We start from the raw sequence: 17,058 nt of genomic DNA on the forward strand, positions 1-17,058 counted from the left end.
AGCACTTTAAACTTATTCTGACTACCTTTTTTCCCCTCAGTATGTTGTTGTTTTGATCCCTTTTTTCCTCCCCTTCCTTTACTGGCCACTTTCTGAAAGCTTTCGGTGTCCTTCATTGTATTGAGTTTTTCTTTGTTATCTTCTTTGCTGAGAGGGCAGTCTCTTAACAAATGCCCATGTTCGTGGCATCTTCAGCATCTGAAGGGTATATGCTCGTAGTCTACCGCCTGCACCCACTCCTCATCCAAAACTTCCAGGATAACTTCATCCGGAAGTGCTCCTGATAGATCCATTTCCACACAGATTCTAGCAAAGGAGGTATATTTTCCCCTTCTTGTGGCTTCAGAAGCTTTGACATAGCGTCCTAGTTTATTACCAATGGCAGCCAATGATTCAGTTTGCCAATAATCAAGAGGTAGAGAGTAGAGCCTTACCCACACAGGAACCGAAGAGAAAGTCTCCCTCTCTGGGACAAAGTTCATTTTCCAAGGTCTCATATAGAGACCTGCTGCAGCAAAAAAATAGGGTCCTCCTTCGAATATTTTGTCTTTATCTTCGATGTTGGAGAACACTACTGTGAAGAATCCTTTTGACCCAAGATGTAGGTCAATGCTTCCTTTGGGCTTCCAATGATACTTGATCCACGTCTGTAAAGCCTTTTCAGTGGGCCATAGTCCCATGAATTTACAGATGATGGCGTAGGTTCCCATATGTTCCCTGTGCTCCTGCAGAGCAGGATCATTTAATATTACTCGGGGAGTGATTTCTGCTTTTGGTTTGCAAGGTCCTTTTAGTTTTTTGTCTCTTGAACCCAGACTTTTGTCTTCTTCCTCTTTGTCCTTTGTGTTGTTGTTTTCTTTTGTTCTGGTCCCATCTGTTTCCTTTTCATTGTCCCTGATTCTGTAGTTCATATCGCTTTTACTGTTTCTAGTTGGTCCCTTACTTCTGCTGGCTACTACATCTTTGTAGGAGGGAGCCGAGCTCCCTCCCCTACCACTCTCCATACGAATCGAACTCCACTTACTGAGGAAACTTGGCCGCCACGTTTCTCCCGCTCCCCCAGAACCAACTCCTAAAATCCAGTTCCTAGTTTTGTTATTTTCTTTCATTTGCATGAGGACATGCAAATATCTTATCATGGGGGAGATGTTGGGATGTTGATTTGTCATCATTTCACCATTATTTACAGTCATCCTTTTAACCATTTGTGCCATTTTTTTCATTTTTTGTGTACCCCATTTTCCACAAGATCTCGTAAACACCTCATAAATATTTCCAACACTCAAAGTGGTTAATTTTCATACATTTTCTTTGTTTTTAATGAATTAATTAGGATTATGTTTGGTTTTACTAATGATGGTTTGGCTAGTTCAAGTTTTTGTAGTTCAGTCAAGTTTCCATAGCTATCTCCATGGTTGAGGTAGTAGCACCACTCTATAAGTAAATATGACACATGGAAATTGTTTCTAAAGTTTCCAATATGGATTTTTATTGGTCAAATTCCACCCATCTTACACATGTGGACCTCCAGCTAGAAATCAAAGGAAAAACACATTAGTTTTGACCAGTCAACTTTAAATGTGTTTTCTGAGCGAATGAAAATGAATTTTTAAAATCGAAAACATGATTTTTTTTTCAATACGAACCCAATTAGGTTTTGAAAGAGTCGTTTCCTCAAATTCATTACCTCTTGGGAGAGTTTTTGGGTTCTTTGGAGCCCTATTTTCTAGATTATGTGAGAAAACAATGCACCAATGTGTCAATTAACACCTAGTCAAGAAAATAGAGGTTGGAATGGACTATGCTTCAGTAAATTTGTGGCAATGAGGTGTCCTTTCAGTTCTGATTCTTAGCCATAAGGATCTCAATGTAGTTTTAATTTAAAAACTATAAATATGCTTCAGCTACAAGCAAATGACAGTCAATGTATTAAGTTCAGATTGTTGCTATCATTCTTGGAGGAAGGCTTTGTTTCAAATAATACAAACACTTTGTTTCATGGCACAATTTTGAAGTGTTGATGATTTAATCTAGTGATCTAAAAATTCCTACTTCCTCACACTCAACAGGAGGGCCCGTTGTAGAATTGTGAGACATTGTATTTATTCTTTTGATTTTATTCTTTTCATTGTGCATTCATTTTTATTTAGTTTTTAAAATAGACAAATGTTTTGATGCTTTATTTCAAGCACAATTTACTCATCAATATTTTTTTTTTGTTATAGAATGAGCGCTCAATATTAAATTAAAAAAAAAAAAAAACCACAAAAACATTTACTTTGAATTGTTTTTTTAAATTTGTTTTTGCTTCAGTTTTCATGTTGAATTGATATGATCAGTTTTGAATTAAGAAATGCACACTAGTAATTCTATTAATTTTCATACTTTAGAATAGTTTTCAATTTCCAAGCTTCATAGCTTTAGATCAGTTTCAATTTCACAATTAGGATTCCTTTCAAGTTCGAATGGATTAAGTTTCCTTCTAGTTTCTTTTCAATTTTATAGAGTAGTCTTGTCTTTCAATTTCATAGAATAAAATTGTCATTCAAATTCACTAGAATAAGATATTTCCATTGTTAGAATAGACTTTGAAGTTCTTTCATTCATAATAGTTTGCTTTGAAACCACTTCTTAGTTTTGAGTAGAGAAAAGAATGTGTATATGCTTAATTAGATCTAGTCTAGATTTCATTTCCATTTGCAATAGTTCAATCTTATTTTTCATGATCTTGTCATAAATAAGGTTCATCTTCATTTTGCAATTAGAATAATTGAAAGTAAATTACCTAGAACATACAGTTCATGTATATTTCATAAGTTCATGAAAACCCGGGTTTGACAAATAAATGCAAGTAGTTAAACTGACAATTAAACTATCCAAGAAGGTCCATAGTGACAATTAGTGGGAACTTTCATTAGTATTCAACAAGAATAGAATTGTGCATTGTTTCCTATCAAGCACCCACTATTCTTTACTATGTAGAAGGACATCACTAATGTTGCGACAAAACTATATAACTTCTTCTTCATTCTAGTTTTTAATTGTTCTACCTAAGATGCCCCCAATATACTACAACGTAGTTTGTTATGTAGTTATTCAAGTCTAATTTGTTATGCAACTAGATCATAAAATTGAAGAAACGATAGATAAACGACTTGATAATTAGCCTCTTTGAGGGGGAAACCTCTTTTACATCACATAAATGAAAAATTCTTCAATGATACAAATGACACGACCTCCTTTCTATATATAGGAGTCTAAGAGGTCACAATATAATCAAAGGCTACATAACAATAGTAATGTAAGGGCCAACAATAACAATAGTGGGCTTCTATGGGGCACAATAATAACAATATGGGGACTATATGGGCACAACAATAACAATAAGGGGGCTACACTAACAATAATAATAAGGGGCCACACTAGTATTATAGGGACCTAACATGCCCTTCTCCTGTTGTCCTCAATGCTTGGGTAGTTCTAGATGTTTCTATATAAAATTCTCATCCTCCCATGTGGAATCTTCATCGGGTAAGTTCTTCCACTTGATGAGATACTTTGAAATTGATCGATTTCGTAGCTGTCAGGTTCTTGTTCCGTGACTGCTTTAGGTTCCAATATGATTTTCCTTCCTCATCAAGTTCTGGAAATATTGTTTGAACTATGAGCTTGTCACCTGTAACCTTCTTTAAGCACGAAACATGGAAAACTGGGTGCACTCGGGAAGATACAAGAAGCTCCAATTTGTATGCCATAGTACCAATCTTTTGCAACACCTTGTAAGGACCATAGTACTTTGGTGATAATTTATTATCCTTCTTAGATTGCTCGAGGGACATTTTTTTGTATGGTTGTAGCTGTAAAAATTCCCAGTCGCCTACATCAAAAATTCTTTCGTTGCGATGCTGATTTGCCTGTTGTTTCATTCAATTCTGCACTAAAGTGAAGTTATCCTTTAAGAGTTGGAGAACTTGTTGTTGATGCTCGATGTGATATTGCACTTCTTGAACCTTATAATTTTGTCTTAAATATGATGTGATGGATGGTGGATGATATCCATAAGGTGCCTTAAATAGGGTCATTTTTTTGTTGTATGGAAGGAAGTGTTATACCACCATTCAACCAGAGGTAACCACTTGACCCATTGTGTTTTTTTATAAGATACAATGCAACAAAGATATCCTTCTAAACATTTGTTCACTAACTCAGTTTACCCATCAAATTGAGGATCATAAGATGGGATATGAGCTAATTGAGTACCCAGACAAGAAAATAATTCCATCCAAAAATTTCTAGTGAAAAAGGGATCTCTGTCGTTTACAATAATCTTTGGGTTTCCATGTAGCTTTTGAATTGTTTCCATAAATGCAATATCAAATGTACTGGATTTAAATGGATGAGATACTACACAAAAGGGTGCATACTTGGTAACTCTATCAACTACCACCATGATGAAACTCTTTCCTTCGGACTTGGGTAAACTTGTGATAAAATCCATTGAGACCTTCTTCCAACGTTGAATTGGAATGGCTAAAGGTTGTAATAAACATGAGGTCTTAATTTTCTCAACTTTTTTTTTGTTGGCAAACCAAACATTCCACCACAAACTTTTGAATATCATATTTAAGGCCATCCCAAAAAAGTTCCTTCTTGACCCTGTGGTAAGTTTTTAAAAACCTTGAGTGCCCTCCTAAGGGAAAGGTGTGAAATTCCAAACGAATATTTTGTTTGAGTTGGGAATTATTACAAATATATAAGTGATCTTTTTACCATAATGAATCATTTTTCTAGCTAAATGTATCAGATGTATTGGGATCTTGCTGCAAATTTTGAATGAGTGTCCACACTTCTTCGTCATTCTTCCATTCATCCCTTGCTTCGGTTATCTAATCTGGTTTGATAATAGAAATGTCACAAAGAAATATTTCCACATCCTCATCCTTTCTTAGAGCAAAGAGAGAACTTTGAATAGGTTAAATTATACTGGCCTCTAGCATTTCTGCAACCATATGTTCCATTTCACTATTTTGGGCATAGGGATATCTGTAAGGCCTGATGTTTTGACGGACACTTCCTGGAATCAAATGAATATCATGATCATGATCACGAATAGGTGGGAGGCCTTTGGGAGTCTCAAATACATTGGAATGATTGTCCATGAATTTTTGGAGATTTGGAGAAATAGATGATTTCGATGTTTGGACCTCTAGCGAGCATAATTGTGCAATTATGCCTCATTGTTCTTTCTTTAGAATCTTTTTCATGCCATTATAACTGATTATCTTTCCTAGTTTCCCTATGATACCCCTTAACTCAACTTCCTTTCCTTCCCAAAAAAATTTCAAGAAAAGTTCTTGAAAATTAAAAGTTATCGTACCCAAAGATTGTAACCATTAGACTCCTAGTACAACATGAGCACCACCCATTGGAATGGAAACAATTGGAATATTCAATACATATTACCCCATGGTTAGCTTGATATTATGGCACTTTCCAGAGAAATTTATAGTTCCTCCATTTGCAACCATCACTTGACACTCTGGTGTTGGATATAGGAGGAACTATAAATTGCTCTAAAAAGTGTCATAATATCAAGCTAACCATGGGGGAAAGTGTCAGATATAGGAAAAGATTAAATTTCTTGGATATATTACAATGAATAAAATTATGGGTACTACTTGAATCAATCAACACTATTACCTTTTTCTTCTTGATATGTCCTTCTATCTTGAGAGTTTGAGGAGTGCTAATTCCTGCCAATGCATTACAAAATACGGTCAGATTCATTTCTTCTTTCTCTAGGGTTGGCTCATGGTGTATATCCTCTTCTTTTGATGTTTCTTGCTCATTTTCTTCCCCCTCTTCACAATATATGTAAACTAATTTCTTCTCATCACACTTATGACCTTTAGTCTATTTTCTATCACAGTTGTAACAAAGCCCTTGTGTTCTTTTTTCTTCCACTGGTTGTGGTGTCAACCTTGTAGGTTATGGAATTCTAGGAGAAACAACACTTCCATATTTATAGTTGTGAGTGGTAGACTTCCTTGTTTCCATAATTTTTCTTTCAAATTTTCTTTGCCAACCTGAATATCTTCTCCAATGAATTAGGTTCCCAAAGGCGAACCTCATGTTGGATGTTATCCTTTGAAGTCCATATGAAGACATCAATCCTATGCTCCTGTGGAATATCATTTACCCTTATATTCAATTTTTGGATGTCCTTAATGTGCTCTGCCATTGAACCCTTTTGTTTGAGATTTATCAAATGGCTAAAGAAGGTGTTGTTTTTTGTATCCTCATAATGTGCTATTGTTTCCTCCGTAAAAATTGACCAAGTGACAAGTGGTTTATGAGAAAAATTCCATCGATACCACACAAAATGATTGGGTTCTAAATAAAAATATTCAATGCGTACCTTTTGTGTGTGTTTCACATTATGAAGATCAAAATAATGCTCCTTCCGTAGTATCCATGTTACCGGATCCTTACCATCAAACTTCCTCATATCGATATTTGGAATATGGTGGGTCTTCAATCCAAATTTAGAGTCTCTGAAATCATGATTAACATTCATTTTGTTCTCATCATGGGTTTCTTCAAATACCTTTTCGACATTAGGAAGCACTTCTTGTAGCAACTTTGTCAAATCTTCCTTCAAACCTTCCATCTTGGCATCCATGTATGCTTTTAATCCATCCTTAAAACATTCCATGTTTGATTTTAATCGGTTCTTCAAACCTTCCATGTCCCCTTTTAAGCCATCCATGTTCCCTTTTAGTTCATCTTTGGTTGCTCTTTGTGAGAGTGAAATTTATTGCACTTGGTCCCGTAATTTTGATATATGATGTTGCATTTCTTCCTCTTCATGCGTCATAGTAGAGATTTATGAGGGATTAATGAGTGTAGAGTTATTTTGTTTGGGAGACATTTTAGAACCCAATACTGATATCTATGCTTCAATATGCCCTCAGAATCACTTCAAACTGATTTTTCAAACAAAAATTATGTAAAATTTTAAAAAATACACACCTTTTTCTTTCTGTTTAGGAGCTGATATTGAAGTTGTTGTATCTCTATAATTTTAGATCTCCAAGGTCTGAAATTACGTCCCGTGGTATCCCTTTGAGTCTTCTTTCCAACCTCAAAAGTTAGACCGAGATTGGATTCTTCAAGAAAGAGTTATTCCTGATCTCCCACGATGACCTGATTATAGACTAGTTCAGTAGAGTGAACTTTTATGGAGTGCCACATGTTATTGTTTTGACCTTCGACCCTGAAAACAATACACAAGAAACTAGAATCCATTCAATTTCAATCCTTTTACAAAATTCAAATATGATGCTCAGAGAGAAAGTTATGATGATTTTCCCTAGGTCGCATGTTTGAGATTGAATTATGGAGCCTGCAAAAACCCTAACTTCCTTAGATCATATATCCAAAAATATAACGAAACAAGCTCTGAAATTTTTACATGAAGTTAATCACAATTTCGTCTCCTCATGGTCATAATTTCAACTTTTAAAGCTTCATAAAAAAAAATTTATAGCGAAAATACCAAGATGACCTGTTTGAAGCAGCGAAACCCTAAAATCCAAAGCTCTGATACCAAATGTTATGCAACTAGCTCATAAAATAGAAGAAAAGATAGATCAACGACTTGAGAATTAACCTCTTTGAAGGGGAAACCTTCTTTACATCACATAAATGAACAATTCTTGGATGATACAAATGACAAGACCTCCTTTCTATATATAGGAGTCTAAGGGGTCACAATATAATCAGAGCCTACATAAAAATAATAGCGTAAGGGCCAACAATAACAATAGTGGGCTTTTATGGGGCACAATAATAACAATATCGGGACTACATGGGCACAACAATAACAATAAGGGGGATACAGTAACAATAACAATAAGGGGCTACACTAGTATTATAGAGATCTAACATAATCCTATTAACATTATGGACATGTTTATCATGGACAAGTCCTTAGACCTTGTTGTCTCTTAACAATATTACATATATCATTATCTTATCAGAGTAGGAACTTACATAGCATATCAAGATTGGATGAGAATAGTTTTACCTCCATGCTCAATATGCCGTTGTTAGTTGTGCACTCATCTAGGTCTAAGGAATCTTGCATGATGCAATACAACCACTTGGTAGTCTACCGTTACTCACAACTCATATGAATATCATTGATATAATTCCTATTACTGATCATAACATTTATATTCCTAAATAATTCAAACATCCAATTTAAATGTTGAGCTCTTATAGCCTTACAATCCTCCTTTGCTTGAGCAAAGTTGAAGCTCATTGGATCCCCCAATTAACATTAATCCTAAGTTCAATACACTATCTCCTTTTAATGAATCCTTAGATCAGATGACTTGATGCATAGACAACAAGGCTATAGAACTCCTTTACACTGTAAAAAAAGGCAATCCCCTTGCATAGTCCAAGTATTTCACATTCGAGAAAGTGAGAAAAATAAATTCCTTTGTAGATAATGCACTAAAATTTTATGCACCAAACATTAAAATCCATTTCCTATAGGAAATTTATTTCATTTCTAATGCAATGGAGACCATTTCTACTTGGGGAAAGGGACTCTTTATCTATGCATTGGTCTAATTCTTGATCATTATAGACCTTCCTAATCTCCAAACACAACTATATGGGTACTTGCAATGATTTTTTTTCGTGAAATTTTTTATTTCTCATCATGACCATCTCAACTATGACCCACAACTAATCTATAGTATGTGATTGACCCTTATTCAACAAGTCAGCTATATTACATCACCAATAGATCAACATGCAATATGCTATTGTTGCAACTCAACTCCAAATTCCTTGACATCATCAATGGATCTCATAATGAATGGAGTTGATGTGTCGCTAGCTAAAATGATTAAATTTAAGTGTATTATCACCATTAAGGCCCCTAAGAAATAATGCATTTTCAAAAACACTTAAGAGTTTTTTTATTCCTTTGGTCAACATGGAAATGATCTCATTGATGATAGATTTACATTATAAATATATCATTCTAGTTATTGTAAATCTTAATGCAATGACTGAGAATCTGAGTATAACTAATGTCTGAATAAGTGAAAAGGGTAAATTATATTTTATAGATCTGTACGTAGGTTCGCCACATAAGAGGCGTGTATACACGCTGGTTCAGTAAGTCAAAACAACGTATACGCTGGTTGGCCTTAATACAAAAGCGTATGCATGTAGCTTTCTACATATTGAAGTAGCGTACATCTCATGAAATATGTTTTAGCTGCTTCTGTTTATTGTTGCAGTGTTTTGGGTTCAAGATTGGTTTCTGGTTACTGTTAATGTATTCTACATTGTAAAACAAAGTTTTGGAGTGATCTCTTTCATATTATAAAGTTCTATTGTAATTGTCATTATAACTAGAGATACACCAAGTTAAAGTCATTTCTTCAATCTATATTATTTTTCGTAGCCCATTCATTTATATTGGAAGATATGTATATTTGAATCAAATATATGTCACATTATGTTTTATCTATCTTTTTATCTATTATCTCTTTGTTCCTTTACTAATTTACATTACTCTTTATCCTTTAGAAATCATATCTCTACAATCCCCTTCTATACACTTATGCAACATCAAGACACTTATAATGCATTCCTTTTTGCTTCATCATGGTTGCATTTTTAATTATGAATGCATGTTATGCATTGTGATTGGCTATTATGACATACTTAGTGGGTTATGCACAACAAGGCAAAAGTCATAGTGTTGACCATTGTGTTTGTAGTGAAAGCAATATGCATCCAAGTTAATCAATTCCACTTTGGATCTACATCAAACCAAGACACTTTGACCTACAACCTCAACCAATTATAGTTAATTGTAACTAATTAACCTAACTCTAATTATACAATCTACCATGTTTTTGTTGCCAATATACCACTATTTTGATGAACATGTTAATGGTATGTTATCAAATCTCATTTACAAAAGATTATGTATTGAAATAATTATTTTCAATTATGAACAAATATTGTATAGTCACAATGTCCATTATCTTCTTTGTTGTTGGAAGATTGATTATGAAAATACATTGTTCAAGATTAATCATAGTTTTGGAGTGTTAAATTAAATTGCTCATAGGAATGTTAACAATGTTGCCAATAAAGTGTTAAATTAATTTGGCAAGGGCATATAAGTTGGTGTAAACATGGTTGCTACATTATATATTAATAATGATGTAAGTTATTGCATATTGATGTTGTCATAATAAGCATTTTGATACAAAGATTTGACACAAAAATAACATTAGTGTTCTATTGCAGTAAAACTTGTTTGTGAAATTAAAACTTGTTTTGTGAAATTAATATTATTAAATAAAAATTGAAATGAAAATTATTATATAAAATTATATAATTTTTTGGAATAGTGTTGGGAATATAATAACAAATTCAATTTGTTTTATCAATTCTTTTTATCTTCAAAATATAAAATTTATTTTTAAAAAATTTAACCCATTATAAAATAATCTTTAATTATTTATTGAAATATAAAAAACAAATACAAGGTTTAAATATTTGTTTAGGAAACCTTTAAGAAATAAAATCTCCATTTATTAAGTTACTCCATTTAAAAACCCCATGGAATACCTTTCACTTTATTACGAAGAACAGAAACAAAGAGGGGCCATCAGCGCCACTATCTTGCACCAATGACCATCATTTTATAGGGTTCAGCTTCTGCCTCTTCCACTGCACTTCTCTAGGAAAAGTTGTGCCCTTATCCCATGCTTTGGTTGTCTAAAACTCAGCTTCACAAGGTGACTTTGTTCTCTGAAAACTATTTGTAATTATTCTAGAAAGAACTTATCTTGTCTTACTACACACCAGAAAGCTATACACTGATGTTATTTGAATTTGAATTTCGAGGATGGATGCATATTTCCAGATTCAACAGGGTATGCATATACATTATGTCAGCATGATGTGGAGCCGGTGAAACTCATGGACCAAATGCAGAAACTCGGGTTTTGTTCGAGTTACCGTCCAAATCGAGGTGAGCTGACAGTTCAACAAGTCTTCTGAAATGTGTAGCGTGATGCCACATTTGTCCAGTTTGTTTGTTATGTTCTTAGCCATGAATGGACTCCAACCCTCTCCACTCTTTCCCAAAAACTTTTCAAATTTTTGCATTGGGCAGTGCATACCTTCAACAGTTTTATACTTAGTATATTGGGGGCATTCTTGACCACATGACAATAATCCTTATCTAATGTGAATAAACAATATCAAAACAAACTCCGCACAACGAAAGCATCTAGCAAACATTCGATCTTGTCCTTAGTTCCCGGATCTCACGGGTCCAAAGATTCTCCAAACATTGGCTATGGAATCCACACCAGACCATCATTTTTTTACAGGGACAAGAAAACTACCCAGAAACCCACAAATTGCTTGTGGTCTGGGTAGCATGAGCAATGGACTCTGTTGGCTTTCTTGTGGTTATGTTAATGTTAATGGTTACATTTTATGATGTCTTGGGCTGCATTGGTGGAATTCAGTCAATAGCATCTTCATCATGCGGGTGCCATGGGCGTAACAGGCAGCCAGTAAAGGCAGGGTATTGGCCTTCTAGTGCAAATTCATACATGGCACCATGGAATATCAATGCTTCTCTGTATACCCATCTGTTCTACGCCTTTGCATATCTGGATGAGGAGACATTTACTGTGACCGTGGCTCCTGAAGATGAACAGATACTGGAAGGATTCTCTGTAACAGTGCAGGAAATCAACAGTTCAGTCAAGACACTAATTTCCATTGGTGGTGGTGAAAGCAATGCAACTGTGTATTCAATCATGGCAGCCAATTCTACACACAGGAAGAGCTTTATAGACTCCAGCATTGCATTGGCCAGGCAGCATGAATTCCATGGTCTGGATCTAGATTGGGTGTTTCCTGAAAATAGTGCTGACATGATTAATTTAGGGCTTTTGCTGGCTCAATGGAGGGAAAGAGTACATGAGGAATTCATGGTCACAGGCTTGGATCCTTTGCTCTTGACCGCTGGGGTGTATTTCTCCGAGCTGTTTTTCGATGGGGAGATCAGAGGGTACCCCATTCAGGCCATGGCAGACAATCTGGACTGGATAAATGTAATGTGCTTTGATTATCATGATCCATGGGATACCAATCAGACTGGATCTCATGCAGCTCTGTATGATCAGAGGAGCCATCTGAGTACCAGTTATGGCATTGGGTCATGGCTGGATGCAGGGATTCCTGACTACAAAGTGGTCATGGGGATGCCCATGTATGGGAGATCTTGGATTCTGAGGAACAAGAAGAAGGTGAAGATAGGAGCCCCTGCTGTTGCTGCAGGGCCAAGGCAGAAACTGAGTCACCAGGCAGGCTTTATGATGTTCAGTGAAATTCAAAATTTTATAGTGAAGAACAGTGCTACTGTTGTGGTTGATAATGCTACTGTATCTGCTTACTGCTATGGTGGAGATGTGTGGATTGGTTATGACAATGAGGAGACTGTTAGCATGAAGACCATGTTTGCCAAAGATAGAGGTCTGTTGGGGTACTTTTTCTGGGCAGTAAGTTATGATCATAACTGGACTCTCTCAAACCAAGGTATGAAAGATCTATACAGTTTATACGTTTTCAATTTCTGGAGTATGAATCTGTGGAGGTTTTCAAATTTAAGGATTTTTTATGATAGTTGAATATAACTTTTGATATGCATCTTCCTTTGGCAATTCTTCACAAAGACAACATATATTCCGATTATTGAAAAACTGCATGATGATTAATCCTCTTATAAAATATCCAATTGAGATTTAGATTGATATATACTATATGCTAGTATCTATGTTTATTGTAACTAAAAACAAATAATTCAAAGCTGATATCACCATACCTTCTGTTGATGAATTTGAGGTGTTCTGTGTGGGCAATGTGAGCAGCTTCAAAAACATGGGATGAATACTGTGAATATGGTGGAGAGATTAATCATGGAGGTATGGGAGCAGTACCCTCTCCTGCTCCTGCTCCCTCACCGTCAACACATCGTCTGCCTGGGCCATCTGCTGGTGATGTTGCTCCTGTTTCTGGAAAAGCAAGAGATTCATTAAGCTCTCTGCATACCCATCATCTTGTTCTTCTTGCAAGCATTATTCTTGTGTTTGTATGATCATGGCCAGGTTTTGTATTGTTGCTAAAGAAACATGTCCACCCGCAACAAGATTCCAGTTCTTTATGTAACTTTCTGTATTTTTCTCAGGATCAATACAGTCATTCTTATTCATTCATTCATTTGGAGGTCTAACATTGATTTTACATCATGGTTGAAAGGCCAAAACTTGATCTTTGCTAAGTTCAGCTTAGGTATTAGACTTAACTGACAAATTTAAGGAATTTTCCCACCATGGAAATTTAAATTCAACGATGATGCTGTAAGGTGCTTGAATAGAAACCTAAACACACAGTGGTATTAAAGGTAGATAGTTGAAATGCAAAGATGCTGTGAATAGATCAGTTTAAAGTACTAAAAAATGTTAGAACTTCTCAGCTCTCACATCTGTGGTAAAACTAAATGTGAAGTGGTCACCTCTCTCTATGAGGAAATCGAAATGAAAGAATACCAAAATTCTTAACAATATATGAAATAGCGAAATTTTTTGATAGTAAATTTTAATGACTCGTATTTAGGTTGTCTAATTTTATAATTAAGCCTTTCTAACCATTATATATAACCTTGTCAGTCTTGGTGATACACTACTATACTAACCAGATGGATCACTTTATGTCAAGGTAGATATTTCATGATCCAATACGTTCCAAACAAGTCACACATACACCCTAGCACATACTCCTCTACTTAGCACATACTCCTCTACGTTGAGGACATCCTCGAAGAGCAGGAGATTTTTTTCTATTCTCTATTGGCTGTCTTGCATTTCTAATAAGTTGTTGAATAGTGGGCATTCTAGCTGTATTGTATGCAGAATCAACTGGTTCGGATTGATCCTAACCATACCATATCAGGTGATTATGAAATGAATCACTTCCCCCCCCCTCCCCCCCTTTTTTTGAAAAGGAACAAAGAGATCACAGTTTACAGTTCATTATAAAAATAAATTAAAAAAAAAGATCTTCTGCTATGAGATCAACCTTCCGCTACGACATCAACAATGCCATAAGCTTGGGCTTCTGTTGCTATAATATAGAAAGTTTTTTTGTTTTTTTTTTGTTTTTTAATTTAAAAATTCATAAATCTAAAAATTATTATTTTTTCAAAGGGATTTAATTTAGAATTGGGTAAAATGTTGGAAAATAATTATGATATAATTCTACTTCTTTTTAAAATCTCTATAATTTTATCAAATTTATATTGAAAATGGGTATTGATTATAATTTTTCTATGAACATTCATAACTTGTTTTTGAAAACTAATATTATCTTTGATGAGACTATTAATATAATTGCAAAATATCCACACCATAACATCATTGTATTCATTTTATTGGTAAATAACCATACCAACGCTCTTCATATTAACAAAACCCTATATGAACAAAATAAAGAGTGTAGGTATGGGCACTTCTCTTTACAAACCTATGCATGAAATGCCTTTAAAAAAGATATTGAACTCATATCTTTTAATACTTTGAAAAATAACATTACACTCACATCCTTTAGATATGGGAACTCTCCTCTTTTTATGTTCTTGAAAACTTACATATGGAAAATATAGTCAACTAGTGTCATCTTAAACATGATTTGTAGTGAAGATTTGTGGATTACATTTTTGCTATTTATGCGCTTATCCAAAGACTCACCAGCCACATTAGTTCATATTTGTACCATACCATTGAGGTGAAGGAGAATAACAAGTTGTCTTTCTTATATTTGTAGGTATCAAAGAACATAGATGGATTGATATTTTATTAAGTTTATAAGAACGATTTATATATAATTTGCATGCCTACTCACATCATCACCTTGCACAAAAAGCTAGTGAATTAAATACATTCAAAGTAGGTCCATCAGGACATCAAATCAAAAACATTCGGGGCAAGAAAATTACACTTTATATGCATGTATGAAATAATGACTACCATCTTAAGACAATGCAAAGAGCTTCTTACAAATTAACAAACCCCTACCTCCAACCATCCCCTCCCAACTCCATCCGCTCTTATGCTAGCAACTCATATGTCACACTCGCCTTCAGGGTGTCATAGGTTAAAGCACGAGGGTACCTACATGAAATAGCACAAAAGTGTTGTTTACTCCACCACATAATCCTAGGAGTTTCCTAGAATCTATTAAAAATTTCTTAAACTTTGTTCTTTCACAGGGCATATACGTCTTTCCCCCATGGTTGATCCATATTGGATCATTATATTATTATTCATCTATCTCGATGATTTCAAAGTGGAAAACTTGAAGGAGTCAACTTGCAGGGTCATCTTTTACCAGCATGTTTTAGTTTGGAGAACTAGGGTTTGAAATCTTTTGGGGCCATTTTGAGGCATTAATGATGTTTTTTAGGGTCAAAACTCTCTTGCTTAATTGCAAGACCCCATGACCGTGTTCTACACTTAGATAGATAGTTATCCAATAATGTAATAAAGAAGCCAATATGAGTTTGTATACAAAAATCATGCTTCTCGAAAGTTGACCTTTTGGTTTGACCACCATCGTTCGAGAGGATGCCACGCCAACCCCCATTACTCATGCAAAAGGGGCTAGCCACATATGGACTAGCCACATATGTTAAAACTAGGCCAATAGGAGCAGGAGGAGTTCTATTCTATGTTATTGTATCTTGTTCCATAGTTGAGTGGAGAAACTAGGAGTGGGAGCTAGAAATCATAACATAGGGGGTTAGCATTTTGTAGCATCCATAAAGGCCAAAGGTCTCAGGTAACTCCAAAGAGAGTGCCTTATCCATTGTACTTGCATTATTTCCATAAAAAAGAGAGCAGAGCAACCTCACCTTCTAGCTAAGATTTCTCCCATAAGGGTTTCCTAGAGCAAATACTTGTGTTCATTGTGGTTGTTTGTGATTGTATTTTTTTTTTCTATGATCCAGATCTCTTAACTTCAAGGATGCATTAAGAGTTACATATGACAAAGTTTGTTAACCATGAAACATAAACTGCATGAAAAGAAGCAAAAAAGCATAAGCACACATAATATCAAAGACACGATTTTATTACGAAGTTCACCTAGTGTGGTCTATGTCTCCGGGCCCTGCTCAATAGTGGGGAGGCCTTCTTTCATTAAGTGGCATCAAAGAAATCAAGTACAAGCAATTTTACATAAATGACCTTTACACCTCCAATCTGGAATATGACCTAAAAATGGAGAACCCAGTGATTGAAACTGACATCGCCGCTAAATTCCTAACAGGAAAATGTGCAAAAACAACTATTAATTCATCAAATTCTGACAATGTCACCTTTTCCACCCTAAGATTACCTTGGGCAAGGTTCTTCTCCCCGTGAAAGTTCAAGGTTCCGCCACAATTCGTCCTCTATTGGTCGTTGCCCTCCGTGCATATGAGAAATGGTAGCTTAAGTAGTGGTCGGGTGGCCAAATTTACAAAGCTACCATCCTTGGTGTAACAGTTAGACGGAGTATTTGAGGCGGGGAGGTCGGGGGTTCCAACCATGCTAAACCCCCACCTTAGCGTTTTGTTGAAACAATGTTTAATTGTGGTGCACAATTTGTTTGACTACCAGACTCCATAATGGTTAATGGTTTTTGTTGTTAAATATGGGACTACGCATTGGGGGTCGGCCCTTGTGGGTCGGGTGGGTTCAACCCTCACCGTTCCCCCTCCATACATGATCTGCCATGTGGCGATTCTGACGTTCCATTGTTATGTGTTATATGTTGCCTGGGGGTGACGGGGTTTGGCCACCTACCACCCCGTATTATTTTGAATTTTAATATCATTTGACCGTTGGGGGGTGGGCAGGTCTGGTGGGCCTGACCTGTCCCCTTTAAATTTTAATTTTA

At 35.4% G+C, this 17,058-nt stretch overlaps 1 protein-coding gene across 2 annotated transcripts; it reads left to right on the forward strand.

Annotated features, from left to right (window-relative positions):
* Window positions 1-10,735: 10,735 nt before the first annotated feature.
* LOC149264400 (class V chitinase-like) lies at window positions 10,736-13,341 on the forward strand. 2 transcript variants are annotated; one of them, XM_089389653.1, is made up of 2 exons: window positions 10,736-12,660; window positions 12,967-13,341. In XM_089389653.1, exons 1-2 carry the CDS (start codon window positions 11,499-11,501, stop codon window positions 13,158-13,160), a joined length of 1,356 nt encoding a protein of 451 aa, XP_089245779.1. In that variant the 5' UTR covers window positions 10,736-11,498; the 3' UTR covers window positions 13,161-13,341. The 2 variants fall into 2 exon arrangements, with proteins under 2 accessions (XP_089245779.1, XP_089245776.1); XM_089389650.1 differs by having other exon boundaries at window positions 10,738-12,660; window positions 12,993-13,341.
* The last annotated feature ends 3,717 nt before the right edge of the window (window positions 13,342-17,058 follow it).

The sequence above is a fragment of the Pinus tabuliformis genome, chromosome 6 (genome assembly GCF_031772625.1).
Source record: "Pinus tabuliformis cultivar Carrire ecotype Pingquan chromosome 6, CPIR1, whole genome shotgun sequence".
NCBI classification, from domain to species: domain Eukaryota; kingdom Viridiplantae; phylum Streptophyta; class Pinopsida; order Pinales; family Pinaceae; genus Pinus; species Pinus tabuliformis.